General features: G+C 39.9%; 1 protein-coding gene across 3 annotated transcripts in view; it reads left to right on the forward strand.

Moving 5' to 3' along the window:
* The window catches only part of SEMA5B (semaphorin 5B), a 715,815-nt gene that overhangs the window by 450,691 nt on the left and 248,720 nt on the right, over nucleotides 1-16,404 (forward strand). For all 3 annotated transcript variants that reach the window (XM_069224666.1, XM_069224667.1, XM_069224668.1), the window contains one exon: nucleotides 7,774-7,836. In XM_069224666.1, coding sequence (XP_069080767.1) covers nucleotides 7,774-7,836 — 63 coding nt within the window. The remainder of the gene's footprint in view (nucleotides 1-7,773; nucleotides 7,837-16,404) is intronic.

Raw genomic sequence — 16,404 nt, forward strand, 5'->3', positions numbered from 1 at the left:
CCTGTCACATATGCCGATTAACTGAAGGAAAAGGGGGCGGTGAGGCTATAAGACTCTCCTTAAAAAGGAAGAGAAAAAGAGGGAGGCAGTGACATCTTTTCACTCCACAAATTTGTTGCATGACTGAGTGAAAGCCACAAAGAACTTTTGTGTTATTTATAGACGACTTCTCTCTCGCTCCTTCTTCGTGCCCATGTCTTTTCTCTCTCTGCCCCCTTTTTCTGTCCATTTTCGGTCTCCATTTTCATTGCACTTTTCTCTTTCTTCAGTGATTCTTTCTCACTCTCTTCTCTTTTTTCTATTTCTTTCTCAAAGTACTACTGTTCGTGATTGCACAAGTTTCCCTGCTGAGGTTTCTGTAAGCCATTACAGTTCTATGTCTGTCTCCAACACAGTACTTAATAATATCGCATCTCATTCTGAAATGCACATGAGGAAATGAGTGGAAGCCTCTATGCATTCAAATGCTCTAATAATGTGCGTAGTCATTAACGAATAAATGACTTTTTTCCTAACATTAGCTACTTTTTTGTATACCATTACATTGAATGCGCACCCACTAACATATATCTTTATTTATGCCAATTTAAATGTTTACTATGAATTATATTTCTAATTGTAGTATTTTCTACAATTAAGCCACTTCTTCGCTGCTTAATCTAATGTATGCACATCTGTTTGCTATGTCCTGTTGCAACATTTTAAATAATGCTTGGAATTCTTTATTTTGCCACTTTCTGTTTAAACCTCAATTTAGCAGATGTTCTTGGGGTCTGTTGCATTAACATGTCTCCATTAACAGAGCGAATAAATATTCAGAGACCAATTCAGTTTATGCTTCTAATAAAAACAAATAGATTTTATGTGTAGACGTTTATTAAAACATTTAAATGATGTTGATTGAAGGAGATACTGGCAGAATAACGTCTCCATAATCGTAGTCTTACTGGAAGTGATGTCAAAAGATCTTTGCCCCGACTGATGACATCAAAGGAAATAATATCAAACGACTTTTGATCGGAATGTCTTGCCATTCTGTTTTAAACTATACTTATTGAAATCTCAGAGCTGCAGCATGTTAATAATCCATGATTTACATGAGACACAAACAACCAGATGTTCAAACTAGCAATATCTGAAAGGCATGCTTACATTTAAAAAGATCCCTAGTCATATGAGTTAAATCGTAGTGCTTGCAGAGTTGTTCACAGTGGTACAAACAACAACTTAAAAGTAGCATGTGATTCCTAAAGGTGCTCCTAAACACACCAGGCGGAGAGCTCTGTGTCAAAATGCCTATAGACACATTCAAAGTTAAAGAGCAATCTCAGGCTTGTAGTGAAACACCTGGATAAAAAAAATTGTATAACTTTAGCAAAAGTCCTTTAGACACTTTCTTTTCAATTTTCACAAGTCCAAGGGAAGAGAAACTATCATTGGAAGTTGTCAGTAAATACAGACCCACAACCTCATCTGATATTAACAGTCTGTACCCGCTCTCTTTCCGGTTTTGCAAGGGGCCATCCTTCTTCTTGTCCGCTGTCATTTCCTGTGGAGGAGGGGTATGTTATCATTGAACATGGTTTACTCCTGGCTGTATTCAGCAACAACTTCTAAGTGAAGTTTCTCCTTCATGGAACCACTGAAATGAAAAGTGGCAGATATCCGAGTCGGATTAAAGACGGTTTACCCCTCAGAGTCAGTTTTAGCAAACCATTATCATAGTGGGGTACCTAGGTCGCAACACGCCTAAAGCAAATAAGGGAATTATAAACACTACCTTGGTGGAGCTGAATTGTACTGTGATGCCTTTATCACCATATTTCATACTGCACATGCATGCAATTTTGTTTCTCCAATATAATATATATTTATATAGATATATATTATATATTATATTGGAGCAACAAATAATACTATTTTAGTCATTAACTGTGGACAATGGTTTTTGCTTCTTCAGAACAACACTACCTGTCATAAAACTAAATCTAACAAAATTGCATGCATGTGCAGTATGAAATATGGTGACAAAGGCATCACCGTACAATTCAGTACCACATGAAAAACTAAAACCTTGCTTTTGAGACACTAGCTACTATAAAAGAAGATGGCTTAGTTTTGATAGCCGAATGGTAATACCCTTATATATGCTAAACTAGCTAGTCTTTTACCGAATCTACCCCATCCCTTAGAACTAACATGGTTTATAAGCTTGAAAGATTCATCCTACCATGATCAATTTGTGACAAGTTAAGTGATGTAACACAGAACTTGTTCAAGCAATTCAAAGCTCTCCAAGATTTATTACTGTAACGCCCTTTACTTGGGAATCCAAAAAAGACATTTGAGTAAACTATAGGCACTCCAAAACACTGCAGCTCGTTTGTTGAAGAAAATTCGTAAACCTTCACCAGTCACTCAAAACATCAAGCAGCTTCATTGGTTTTCGGTGGTAAGACTAACTTTTAAAGTGCTGTGTTTGGCCTACGGTGTGCTTCAAGGTACCAGTCCACTCTATTTGAGGAAAGGTTTCGGTAGGTACAGGCCGAGCAGACCTCTCCGCTCCAGCTGCCCAAATCTGTGGCTAGACCGAAAATTAGAAGAGCTACTTTGGGAGGGAAAAGTTTTTCAGATTTCGCCATTAAATTAGGGAATATGCTCCACTTGTATATCAAAGCATTCTCCACCCTCTTGCGGTCTAGGAACCAACAAAAACATGGCTCTTTGCACAAACACGGGTTTTTTAATGCTGCCATCCTGCATATAGATCTACTTTCATTTACGGATGCCTGTGCAAGACACCTTAGGGCATTCAAGAGCTTTATAAGTCAATTGAATTCTAGCTGTTCAATTCAGTTGCTTTTTTTACTCATTTGTAAAACCCAACCCCTTAGTAACTTGGCGACCACGGACAGGATGAGATTAAGCATATATTATTCTTTATCTGGTTAAATTACTACAACTGGAGGACCGATAGAATTACAAAGGCTTGAAATCCCAATAATGCAGTTCTTCATTATTTTTTCGAATGCGTCATGGCAATGTTTACATACAGAGAGTTTAAAAAAGGAGGCTATTGGCTACTGGGCTGAATGAAAAAAGGCTCTCTCAACACATGACAGCTACAGAAGCAGCCCTCTGTGGCCACCAATGAATGGGGGATTGCTTGTGTCCTGCACTGTGTGGACAATCCATTTCCAGTGATTTACAGTTTAATATTGTTCATCGGAGAAGGCTGACCACCTATAACCGGACCTGCGGCTGATTGAATGTGATTGGTGCCAGTCACTATCCAGAGTGGCAAATTATTTGTTCCAGGACTGAACATTTATTTTTATCAGGGACTGCAGCAGAGAGTCATCTAGTTTGAAAATAACTTCCTCCTTCATGAGAAGTGGTAGCCTGGCACCTTAGCTAGGTCCCAAAGGAGCCAGAACTTATCACAGGAGTGTTCCCTCTGCTGCTTTGGCCATTCATTCACTGCTGTAGTATGGCAAGGCAGAAGTAACCTAGTTACAAACGGAAGCAGTGAATGGGAGAGAAGAACAGTTAGATGCTGCTTCTTGGTACGGGTTATGGTCTTTTTTTTTTTTTTTTTTTTTTTTTTTTTTTTTTTGTACCATGGCCTACCTAGTGTGGATTCCACCAAACCATGGTCAGAGTACTGTGCAGCCAGAACTCGAAACAGATCCAAAGAGTGCAAAGCCGACAAGATATAGCTGTAATGTAGCAAAGATGCCACAGACCTTGGTGCAAACAAGAAAATGGCCAATTTGACTGCTGTTGGTGTACTAAAATACAGTCATTATCAGGGTTCAATGGGCCCTTCAGGGCTCTGGGCCCCGGTGGCAATGCCCCTGCTACACCAATTGTAGCTGCACCCCAGGGATATATTTAGAACATGGCTTAAAGGGTAACAATGGGATAAACCAGGGTACTGAAAAGTAAAATAGTACGAGGAAAAATAAATACACACACGTTGGTCCAAAATAGATAAGTGCAGGAGGGTTAAAGGAGCATTGAATAATAAGGTCTAACACCAGAATATTAGTCATGAAAGGTATTCCCTAGCAGCAATAAGAACATATTGGCATCAGCATTATAAGGACATACTGGCACGCTAAACACAAGTAGGAAAAACCTAGTGGGGTTGAAAGTAAATAAGCTAAAGGAGGGGGTTGTAACACAATAAGAGATAGACAATACATCTCTGAAGACAATTGATAAAGAGTGAGGAAGTACTATAAGAATGAGAGAAAACCGCCTGGTGAGGATGTTTCCAAGGAACATGTTCTTAAGAATGGATTTCACCTTTTGCACAGAAATAACATTCTTAATATGAAGGGGGACATTACGGATTCTTAAAATGTTATGGATTGGAGAGAGACCTTCTGTATTTGCTTGACAATGGGCAAGAGTCTACAGATATTTTAGTATTCCAGCCTCTGGGAGAGTACTGCCAGGCCTGAGGAGATGGGTCAAGTAAAGAAGACACAGCTTACTGAGAGAGCTTCTGTTTCTCTGTTATGGAGAGATTTAGCTTACAGTGTAATGCCTGATTTACAATAGTTCTCTTTAAATATCCCCCTTAGTAATAATGAGTGAGTGAAATGATGTAATAGGCTAAGTATGCGTTCCACTTTGATAAATGTGCTATAGAATTGGTTTTGAGCTAGCCGCTCACCTTCACTGGGCTCCAAAAAAGAAGTTGGCCCCTGCTCCTCTGTTCCACTGAAATGTGCGTCAGCGCCTTGTTAGACGTCAGGAGGACCATTTTCCATCTGGAGTGTACATATATTGGAGACTTTTTCAATATTTGTTAAAAAGGACTGCCCCTTTATGAGGAGATTATTTGAATGGACCAGCAAGAGCAAATATGATCTAATAGTTTATTGTATACTTGTATGATCTAGAAGCCTATTGAAATGTATATATAGAGAACTATTCAGAGGTAGCAATACTTTCGGTCTCCCATCTTAAAGTAATTACCTCACTAACTTCTTTTCCCCCTCATGTTTACATGAATTTTGTGTGCATTTGTATGTGATGGTGTATGAATGGTAGGGTGAAGAGGTGTGGTATGATTGGTATGGGAGGTGCTTTTAGGGCTGTTGAGAGGGAGCATGTGCTGTAACCCAATATATATGGTGTGATTCCTATATTTCGATTTTTGTTTGTATATTTTCTTTGAAAAAGAAATGTGAAGCTAAAGTAAATGAAAAGATGTACAAGTAATAAAATTGTTTTTTTGTATATTTCTCTACCCTGTATATTGATGTTTCAGCTCCAGTGTTCATATTATGAAAAACTAGACCGGGATTTCTCCTGATTTTTGTATCTTTGCGAGGCAGCTTCTGTGCTTGGTTTTTTCCTGTGTTACTTACCCTGGTTGGCTGCCCTCATATATATGTATCAGGGGCCTTCTGCTTCTTATTTCTCAATGCCACTGCATTCTGCAACACTCCGTCAATGCACTCTACACCAGTCCACTCTTTTGTATGCCACTCCAGTGAATGCCATTCTACGTGACTCCACATTATGCCACTCCAATACACAAAACTCTACAACACTCTACTCCACTTTTTGCCATTTCACTCTACGACAATCAGCGCCATTCTTGTCTACCCCACTAACATTTAGCCATGCTGAGTAGCAGCCAGGCTGGTGTATAAAATGGTTAAAACACATTAGCAAAGCCAATAGTTCTTTCATAGGTGAGACCTATTGACCTTGCCAATGCTTGTTCGATCTGGCGTTACAGCACATCCGTATGCATTTCCTATGATCTACAGCATTCATTGTGTGAGTCAGTTTCCTTCAACCATAGGCTTCAACCAATGCTATGTGGTGCAGCCTTTCCGCCATTGCTTTGAGACTGAATCAATCAGAACTTGAATAAGTCCAAAGGAGTACAAATTTCTCACCTTATGCCATTGGCTGTTTAGTTGATCATTCCGCATCTCAGGAAATTGTTCTGTTGCAAGACACGAGGGACTATTTTACATCTATAAACTATGCTTAATCATCACCTTTTTCCTCACATTCGAATCTTTATCTGATACATATATTGTAGGCAAAAAGCAATAATGTTTTGCTTTTTATTACAAGACATTGGTCTAAAGAAGTGAAGCGGATGCCAAAGGACAGTTCCTCTAGTGGTTTCAGCCAAGTCGTTAATAAGATTCCGTGTACTTGGCAGCTCTCTTAGTTCCACCTCAAGGACATTGCTAATATTCAAATTCAGCACACCTGGAAACTTTGGCAAAACAATGTTTGGCTTATGACTAAAAATAACTGAAAATACAATGCAGACATTGGCTTTGCCAATGAATGTGTGTTTTACTATAACAAAGCCCTATCATTATTTGATTATGTTTAACATGCTAGAACTAACATAATTTGGAGAGCAGTTTAACCTCAATTGTAATAGTGTATTATTTGAAACACCAATGGTAACATAGATTATAATGAAATCTCATTTTGCCACTCAGTTTAGGTAATTCAAGATACATTCAATGCTGTCAATGATGCGCCCTGTAGAGCAAAAAAAAAATAAAAAACACTGTTCAGATGTTGGTTTTGCTCCTGTTCACAACATGATTGGATATTCTGTTTATGCAATTTCTTACTCAGAAAACATAATGTTAAATCTGTTGAGTTTTCAAGTAAAAATAAAATAGTAAAATAATGGGAATATAGTGTCCTTTATAACCTGATTTTAACAACTTGACACAGACTTCCCTCTTAGGACTTTCAACAATGATTGAAGGTTTCTGCCCGGTTTGACATATGACGGCTAAAAACGGAAGCACTTATGTGTTGTATATAAGAATTTAATCTACACCACATTTACAGTGTGTTGTTTTTCTCCTTTTTGCGAAAAACCATATTGGAACTGGTGGAGGAATTTAATTTCCTCAAGCATTGATCAAGTATATTTTGAAAGTTGTCATCGTGAAACGTCCAATCACTGTTGCCCAGCACGTTTTCATGTGGATTTTGAAGTAGGAGACAGTCTAAGATTTCCTTCAGTGTGGTAGTTGAGTGCGCTTCAAAGATGAGTATCTACAGAAAATCTGTCTCTCAGATAAAGGTTTGTGATCAAATCCAACATCCAAGATGTTGCCTGGCTTGGTCAACTTTAACATGAGGATACTACTAAGATTGCTTGCCTGAGTCTGACAATGTAGAGTGATAGGTCTAACATGCAGTTTTCCATTTTATGTAAGCTGTTACACAGCACACCTGCTAAGAGAATTGTGTAAACTCCTAAACAAATCAGTTGGGTAAGAGTTCCTTTTATTTGTTGTAACCTGCTCATCCCCAATCAGTTTTGTTTACTAAATGAACCAGCTCTTATTACTGTGGATACTTTCGATGTTCATAGTTGTATTACAAGACAGACTTCCTTACTGACGAATTTAACTATTTGGGCAAAGAAGTATGGAATTAAGACTGTGTTTACTGAATTCACCACTGGAATTATACTTGGGTGTTGTATTGGCACTTAAAATAAAAAGCATGGATCTGTTACCCCTGCTCAGAGCTTCTTTTTCTAGACAGCGGGCTGATAAATGTTTGTTAGTACTCTGATGGCATCCAAAGAACAGGAGGATGGTGTCTTGATCATTGTTACAATGTCTAAAATAAAATGTGATGCCTGGCTTGAATTTAGTTTGCTACTCCTCATGGCCCTCTCAGATAGGGAGGATGGCCAAGAAGTGAGAATTCACTGCAGCATCACATGACCATGTGCATTTTTCTGTTTCCTAGGCAACAGAATGGAGCTCAGACGAAGACACCAGGAGGTCCTGTCAAAGTAAAGGGAAGACTGAGGTAAGCTGTGCCCCTCACAAAGACACCACAGTTCCAAGTTTTTATCTCACATGCTTTGAAAAACACACTCAAGGGAATCCTGATACCCGCTACATTTTTGAAAACCAAAGTATTTTGGCGCAACAGCCTCACATATGTTAAACGCATAAAAGTTAGTCTTTAGGGCACCCGCAGTTCATATTTATTGGGCCTGGCTGGTGTGAACTTTGACGTAATGCACTGCTGGAAGAACGATAATTTGTGACCAGTCAGAGGCCAGCATGGTGGCGTCCCCAGACCACAGTGTTATTGTGGCGGGGCTTTTGGATTGATTGCTTCATTCCCAGCCCCAACACAGTAAGTTCCTGGATGCTGGCCATATCAGACTTGCGTTCCTTTCAGTGACTGTGGCGTGCATGTGTCAGTATAATACGCTGTGACAACAATGCAACTCTGGTGATGAAATTCACACAACAGCTCCCCGGATACAATGCATTTTGGACACAAGAAGATTTTCGTAAGCTGAAAAGTTTGAGAATGCATCTTTGTCTAGCAGCCCTTTTTCAAACTGTTCTAGAACAATTTCTCTCTGTGCCATCCAGGGGGCAACAGCTCCCCCTGAAGAAGTAATTGCACTTTTCAAAATGGTTGAAGAGAAAACATGGCAGCATAAGAATCCATTGTTACGTGGGGTAAGGGCTGGTATTTCTCTATCAAGAAGTGAAGCTGTTGTCTATTACACAATGGATGTGGGTGCTATATGTCAAGTCTGTTTTTTTCCTTGAACAGAGGAAGTTGTGGAGCATTGTTGTAAGTGTCTGTTAGCATGGTGGAGATGCCAGGCAGCTCTGCCACATCCAGGGTTACTTATTGTCTCGGATTCTGTCAAGTATGACTGTCCAGGAGGTTGATTTGGTTCCCCCTAAATTGTCCCTTAAGGTACTAAAAAACGAATCGAGTCACCAAGATTTAAGAGAGAAAAACGTGATGATAAAACTCAGACAGCAATAGCAGACATGCAAATGTGTACCCGTGTTCACAAGGCAGACTCTTGATAGCATCCATTAAATAATGCTTCTGGCACCCTGCCGTGTAGTTACCTAAATGCATTATTCTAATACGAGATGCCTGACACTTCCTAGGTCTGCTAATGGCATTTTCTGAGTTTTAATTTGAGTCTGGGTATCATTATTAGATCTCTAAAGAAGAAAGAAAACGTTCTCCATAGTATACACAAGTTAAACATATTTTTTTAAGCTAACAGTTGGGACAGATGTGGCAAGACTTTTAGGATTTTTGCCGCAAGCCGTGCAGTCAGGCTTTGGGAGCACTGACTAAACTAATTGCCAAAAAAGGAAAAGATTTTTGTCTGAGGTAGTTTAAGGCGTGTTGGCTTGATAGCAGCTGAATTTTAATAATTAAATGGCTTTAGTCAATATGTTTAGCTTTACATATGCTTACCATTTCTAATTCACGACCCCAGTCCCTTCTCTAACTCATATTAAGGCTCTGTGTCCGATTACAGTCGGTTCATGTGTCTTCGCCTCCTACATACCAGACACATACACCCTTCATCTCCCAGTGCACCAACCCCTCTCCATTAAATTATTTGTTACAACACTTTCATTTTGCACAGCATTATTGCAGTATCAATTCTTGCACTTATGTGCGCATGGGGATGCAACTAGTTGGGACTATTACTTTTTAGGATAATCCCAGGAAATTGTGTCTGAAAAAGGGTATTATTATTATTCTTTAAATTGTGTAATTGTTAGAAAAAAGGACCAGAACTGGACCAAATGAAGGTAATGGAACCCAAAGAACGCTGAAAGACTTCTCATTGCGCCAGAAAGCCACTTTTTAGGGTTTAGAGCGCAAAGCGCTCTGTCCCTGGTATAATCTCTCTGTGGACTGTTAACCATGATCGTTGGTTTGGTTGGTTCGTGGGCTTGCCTTTTAAAATTCGCCTGATTTAATTAGTGAAAGGCATGCATACGTCATGCCTTTTCCGGTGTTTTGCCCGCCTCCAGCGCACCAGCCAACTACTTAAAACATACAAGGCTCAATGTTTTCCGTATGGTTTCTGGACTACTTTTTCTCTTTATTTTGTAGATAGCACAATCTCACTGGGCGGTAGTCGAGCGCTTTGCATGACATTGACCCTGTTACATGGATATTTGCACTTTTGCTGGTTACATGGATAATTGCACTTTTGACGATAGGTTTCACTGTGAGCAAACTTCTGTTTCCTTTTGTATGTCTGCTTTGCGCTCATGGCAGCCATCGGCTCGCTTACGTGAAACTGTTTTACTTTTCATTTTCAGTTTAAGTGGCAGGAAAAGTCCGGTTAGGAGTTTACAACGCTGATAGGTTTAACTCGAGCAAACACAAGACCCATTGCATTGCAAATACATGTTTAGGGTGGTAGTTGCTATCCCTGCTGCATATGAAGAAAGTTACACTTGAGGTGGATCATTGTGGTTGCACAGCGTAGGCCAGCTGAACAATGAGCCAAATGTATATGAATTCACTGGTTGCAAACCCTGTGATTCTGTAGATCTCAGGGTTTGCGACCAGTGATTGTGTTTTTCAAAAGTACTAAATCAAATGATTCGTTAACTGTTTTTTATATTGCTAAGTAGTTTAGGAAACCGTACCAAATGGGTATTTGGAAGGGGCAAATAGAAAGCGCTCCTTATTCTATATTTTAATGATTTGGGATGAAATCTGGTTGCAAAACATTAATTTTTTATCAGCTACTCAAAGGCAGGTGTAACTCATTTGCAAATGGGAAAGGGTCCTCAAAGAACCTCTTTCCCCTTTGTGAATGATTAAAAAAAAATAGGAATAGGCACTGGCACACTGGACCACGCCCCGTTTCAAAACTTTATTTTTAAACGCAGCATGTTTACCTTTAAAAAAAAAAATGCAAGCTGCTTTTTAAAAACAAAATTGTATTTATTTAAAAGCAATCAGACATGGTGGTCCCCAACAGGCCATCATCCCTTTGATGACAACGATTTACAGTGAGTCAGAGTTTGTGACGTACCTCATTAGTATGCATGATGAATGTCAGATTCTGATCCACTGTGATTCAGCTGTTTAAAAACACTTATTAGTATGAGGATTGGTTCTTAAAATTCTTTACTGGTCGCTAAAATACTGTTCACAAATTTTGATCAGTATTTTGCAGCCAGATATTACACAAGGATACAAGGCTCCTCAGTCTTTTCTTACCAAATATTTCATTAATTGGGTCAAATGGCGCCTTCTGTATGCTTCATTTATTGTTTGTTTTTAAAAGGAGGAAGCACAAGAAATATATCTGACAGGTTTGGGAGTAAGATGATTATGTTAACAGACAAAGTGCAATATTTTGTTGTGATTTAATTCTACGTCCATGTCCTCTCAACAGACAAATAGGGAAAGATCGTAATGCATACATTTTAGTATAAGGGAAGAAAACCAAACATTTTTGAAAGGTGTTTGTATTTGTGACCATAACGAAGCTCAGCCCCCGCCTCCCAACACACCGGCTGTATTCAGTGGTTTTCGCATTCATTTTAAAGTTAGGTAATATTTATTTTTAACATTTTCCACTGTTTTTCATCTGTGTAGTTATTCCTTGGCAGCCCAGTGCACATTTCATTACCACTAAGTGTCTCCTGCACGTCCGCATTCTTCCATTAATTTTTGTGGTCCAAATTTTACTGCAAGGCTTTAGATTATGCCACCTTTTTTAAATTATATTTTGTTTGGAGGTACAAGACAGCGTTCAATGAAAACAAACCATACAAATACATCAAAGTAACTTAAATACCACTAGCACATGATAGAACATGCAATGGCACAATAAATACAATAAATATGACCAAACCGTAAATAAATTCATATCCTATAATTCAACAACGAATACTCCCATTTTCCCAAAACCCTTAATCTAAAAAAAAAAAAATTGTAATCTTTTCAAACGTTAATTTGCCAAAAAAAGGGCCTACATTTATGAAAGTTTATTCATTTTACCTGACCAGGCAGAAAACGCATCCTCTCTCTCTCAGACCTTCTTCATTTTCTCTAACCAGTCCAAAAAATACAGCACAAGTTAGATCACCACTTCTGTCGGAGCAATTATCGCACCACCAGCACTGAAATAAATGTCTGTTTCTGAGGCCTCACTCCAATACCTGACATGGGGCAGTAATACACAAATGCAAGCATAGCTATGGGGAATTTGTATCTACAATTGGTTTTCTAGAAATCTAAATATACCTCTCCAAAATGTACCCAGTTTACCACAGTTCCATACAATGTGTAACCAACATCCAACTCGTTCCACATCACTCCTAAAGCACTTTAAACAAGTCTCATTCCTGCCATACCTGCCTTGTCCTCTGGTTCCTATTTTGGTAATAAGACTGCTTGTTTAAGGGCAGCAGTACCACCGCATGTGGGTGACTGAGTCAGTCCCACACTGCCTGGAAGCTGTCAGCCTGATTCCTGGCTAGCCAGCAGTGCCTCACCCAAAAAGTAGGATGGAAAGGTGATTTGTGGCAATCTAAAAATGACACTCTGAATCCTCAGGGAAATCGTGGTGGACAGATCATACCCCTTTTGCCCAGTTACTCAGACTCACACATGTCAAGGCAGAATAAGAGATACTAAATGGATTTCAATGCATTTATTGAGGCAATTGCGTCCTATTATGAAAAGCATGGGCTGCGATAATTAGGGTGATGAAACATAAAACAGTGATCATTGTTACAATCAGTGTGAAGAAGATAACACCACCATCTTTGGATGATCCTAAAAGCCTAAAGATTCCAACCTACACCATATGTCTAAAATTTGGGAGCATAGCGGTTGTAACCCTTCTACCTATCCTGGGCTAATCAAATGATCCCGACCACATATCTGAAAGGATGGCAAGGGGCCTCTCCTGTTGTCTGGATGGCAAACTAGTGGGTGGCTGAAGCGTGAGTGCCAGGATCAGTGAAGCTGTCAAAGGAATGGTGTGTGTCACAGGATGGTCATGACTAGAATGCCCTCTGCCCCCCCCCCCGGGCCTATGTGGTGTTTATATAATAAATCTTGCAGCGTTCTAAGAACAGACCTTACGTGCCAATATGTCTAGGAGTTGGGGACTGACTCCAGACCTCCTGGAGCGGCAAAACGAGCTAAAATATCATGTACCGAACATGACTGCCTTCAACAGGGCACAAACTGAAATGCGTGCTAAGTGCTGATAAAATGTGCAGTGTGGACAACTATGTCTTCTCCGAATGAAGCAGCTGGTTAAAATTAAAAACCATGAGCTAAAAAATATGAAATCAATAAAAATGTGTCTACATGTAAAAGGCACAGGCTATAGGCCTAATGCTAAATTAAGGTTGTCTAACCCAGGTACTAAAGAGGACCCACAACACCCTCCCCTTGCTGGTACAGGAGTGTCGGGTCCAGGACTAAAATTGTGATGGATGGAATGCTGAACAATGTCAAATATTCACCCCCAGTACAGAGATCTGGGCCTAAATCCATCATTTGTTTGCTACCCATGCTATTCCAGTTTGGACCCAGACATGTGCAAATCAGTCTTGACCCTGTTCCCCATTGGGAACAGTCCAGCCTGAACTGCCAGACCAGGTCTTCACTGGACTGGAAATGAGCATCCTGGGACCAGTACCGGTTTTGGGGTATCACCCCTCCAGAGCCAGGCTAGCTTGACTCCAGTGGCATTGGGATCACAGGGCCCACGTCTGGGCATACCTGTCCCGCTTAGGGCAACAATTGCAAAAAGAACAAGTTATGGATTGAATTCTGAACAATGTCAAACATTCACCCCCAGTACAGAGATTTGGGCCCAAATCCATAGTGTTTTTTGCTACCCATGCCATTCGAGTTTGGACCCATGCAAATCAGTCTTGATTCTGTTCCCCATGGGAACAGTCCAGCCCAAACTGCCAGACCAGGACTTCCCTGGACTGGAAACAAGCATCCTGGGACTGGTTTCGGGGTTTCACCCCTCCTCAGCCAGGCTAGCTTGACTCCAGTGGCATGGGAAGCACGGGACCCATGTCTGGGCATACCAGTCCCACTTAGGGCAACAATTCCAAAAAGACCAAGTGATGGACGCAATGCTGAACAATGTCAAATATTCACCCCCAGTACAGAGATCTGGGCCACTAGATCCACAAAGGGAGGCTCATAGAAAATGTCATGTAGCAATCGCAGCCTCATAGGACAGCTCCGGTAATGAAACCCCATTGATAATAGATTAATGTCCATAGAAAGGACAGGTCATAAAGCAAGACACACTTCCAGTGCATGTTTGAAAGGGCACCATAACCAACGGAAGACGGGCTGCACACAGCAGAGAGCGAGGCAAAATAACAATGTCCATTTCTTGTCAAGTTCCTCCAACAGTGCTGCTCCAAAGTACTGCATCATGCATTCACAACACAATTGGGCTGGTGGGAGCTCCATGACTCCTCTTAGTTGGGATGGGCGGCCATTGCAAAATAAAAATAGCAACTGTAAGATTCTGCCAATTAATGCCAAAACAATCCGCAAACCTCCAATAATACTTGAGAAAAGTGAGTGCATGGCTGAAGATACAACTCCAAAAACAGTCTGGAAGGTGCTGAGAAATCCAGAACCTACAGCCTTAAAAAAGTGTCAATCCCTGCAGTATTAGATACATAACAAATGTGACTGACCAATTTACTGAAGTGTTTCGCAAAGTTTGTATTTAAAAGGGACTGTATCTATGCAGACAAACTTGTCATATGTTTCAGAAGCAGATGTGAGGGCCCCATGTGTTTTTAAAACAAAAGTGCTTTTAATCTGCTCAGCTTGTTGAAATTGACATTATAAGTAGCAATGTGAAGGCCACAAGTTTGCTACTTGTATCGCTTGCATGGGAGGGAAAAGAACATTTCCACAACAGATCACTGTATGAGAAACAGAAATCACATAATCAGCACCTGCTTTCATCCCACAACACCTTGATCATTCAGCATCAAGTAACTCCCATTCAAAAGTAACTGAAACACTTAGCGAATCAAAGGGACAGGATTACCATTCAAGTTGCAAGCTAAGATTGCCACCAACACATTGCATACACCGTGCAATGCCACCTGTTTACAAATCATAGGATGGCTTACAGAAGTTTCACATTTGCTTCCGCTGAGAACCTCCTTGTCACTGTTGAAGCATTTGAAATCAAAGGGCAACTCCTTCACCTCATGGATGTAGCTATATCCTAACTGATCAGACCTGCCAACAAAAAAGTGTTTGAATCACAAAGTGAATTGAAATGTCTGTATCGGCAGGGAGATCACTCCATGTATTAACCACACTGATTATGGTGTTTTGGCTACAGTAAAATGCAACTTTTCTAATTTCTCAATATTAAGCGCGTTGTAACTAGCTTTCTTTTTAGCCATTATCTGTTTTTTATGTGTGAGGGTAAACGCACCAAATAATTTATTAGAGTTAATGTGCTTTTAGGGCACGTGGCCACTTTTAAGAACTTGTAAAGTCCAACCCAACTGCACAATGGACCTAAGCAGGCTGTGTCCATGGTGTAAAAATGACATTGTTTTGAATAATGTTAATAGCAGAGGACACTATGTTGTTTAATGTGTACATGTGAGTGGACAGTGCATTCATACCATTATCGACAATAGTTAAATCGTTCTCGAAATTTTCTTTATCTATTTACCTTAAACATGTAGCAGCTTCCATTTTCCAGATTTCATTATATATTGCACATAAGAACATTTTAGAGCATGGGTTTTGAGGACCTAACTAGAAATTTTGCAAGTCAGTGTCTTCAAAAAGGAGAGAAAGGTGTTCTAGTACAGCTGTTAGTGTGGAGGACTGTAACCATTGTTGACATGATTTACCCACCCTGTATGTGGTGACGATACCCAAGTGCTGTGTGATGGCGTAACAAGGGTCTGGTCTGCTCACTCTAAAACCCTTTGTAGACTTTATAAAATGTGCTTGACAACCATTGGTGTACACTGGCCACAATAACCATTAGTTGGGACCGGAAAGTGATGAATTAAAGGTACAGTTCTGAACCCAGCCATTGAGCTGTTCTTCTGTTATGTTCACAATATCATGCCAATTTTCAAATGTAACTATAGATGGATTACTGGGCACCTGCATTTCTTTTACTTTTGCCAACCCAAGGCAGGTTGTTTGCTGGACAGTGTCATTAAGAAAAATCATTTGAAACGGATTTAAAAATGCTCTAAATAGAGTCTCCTTTCCTTGAATCTGCCAATCTTTTGCTCCCCAAATGCTTTTTAAATCAGTCAAATTTTTTCCAATATTCATAGCCTTGTATGGGCAACTGTGAGACAAAGTAACTTAATTTATTGTCGGCTAGCAGTATTTTACTTGCTTTTGAATTAGCTAATTTGAAATAATAGGACTCAGTATTTTTAGCATCATGCCCAGAAAAATAAGTGAATTTCTCTACTCCCCACTGGTGGAGTCGTATAATGTTCCCATTAGGTGTAATTAAAAACTACTCTTGGAGTACTTGCTTAATGTAAATAATTGTGTCCATAATGATGGTAA

This window comes from Pleurodeles waltl, chromosome 3_1 (assembly GCF_031143425.1).
Source record: "Pleurodeles waltl isolate 20211129_DDA chromosome 3_1, aPleWal1.hap1.20221129, whole genome shotgun sequence".
In the NCBI taxonomy this organism is placed as follows: domain Eukaryota; kingdom Metazoa; phylum Chordata; class Amphibia; order Caudata; family Salamandridae; genus Pleurodeles; species Pleurodeles waltl.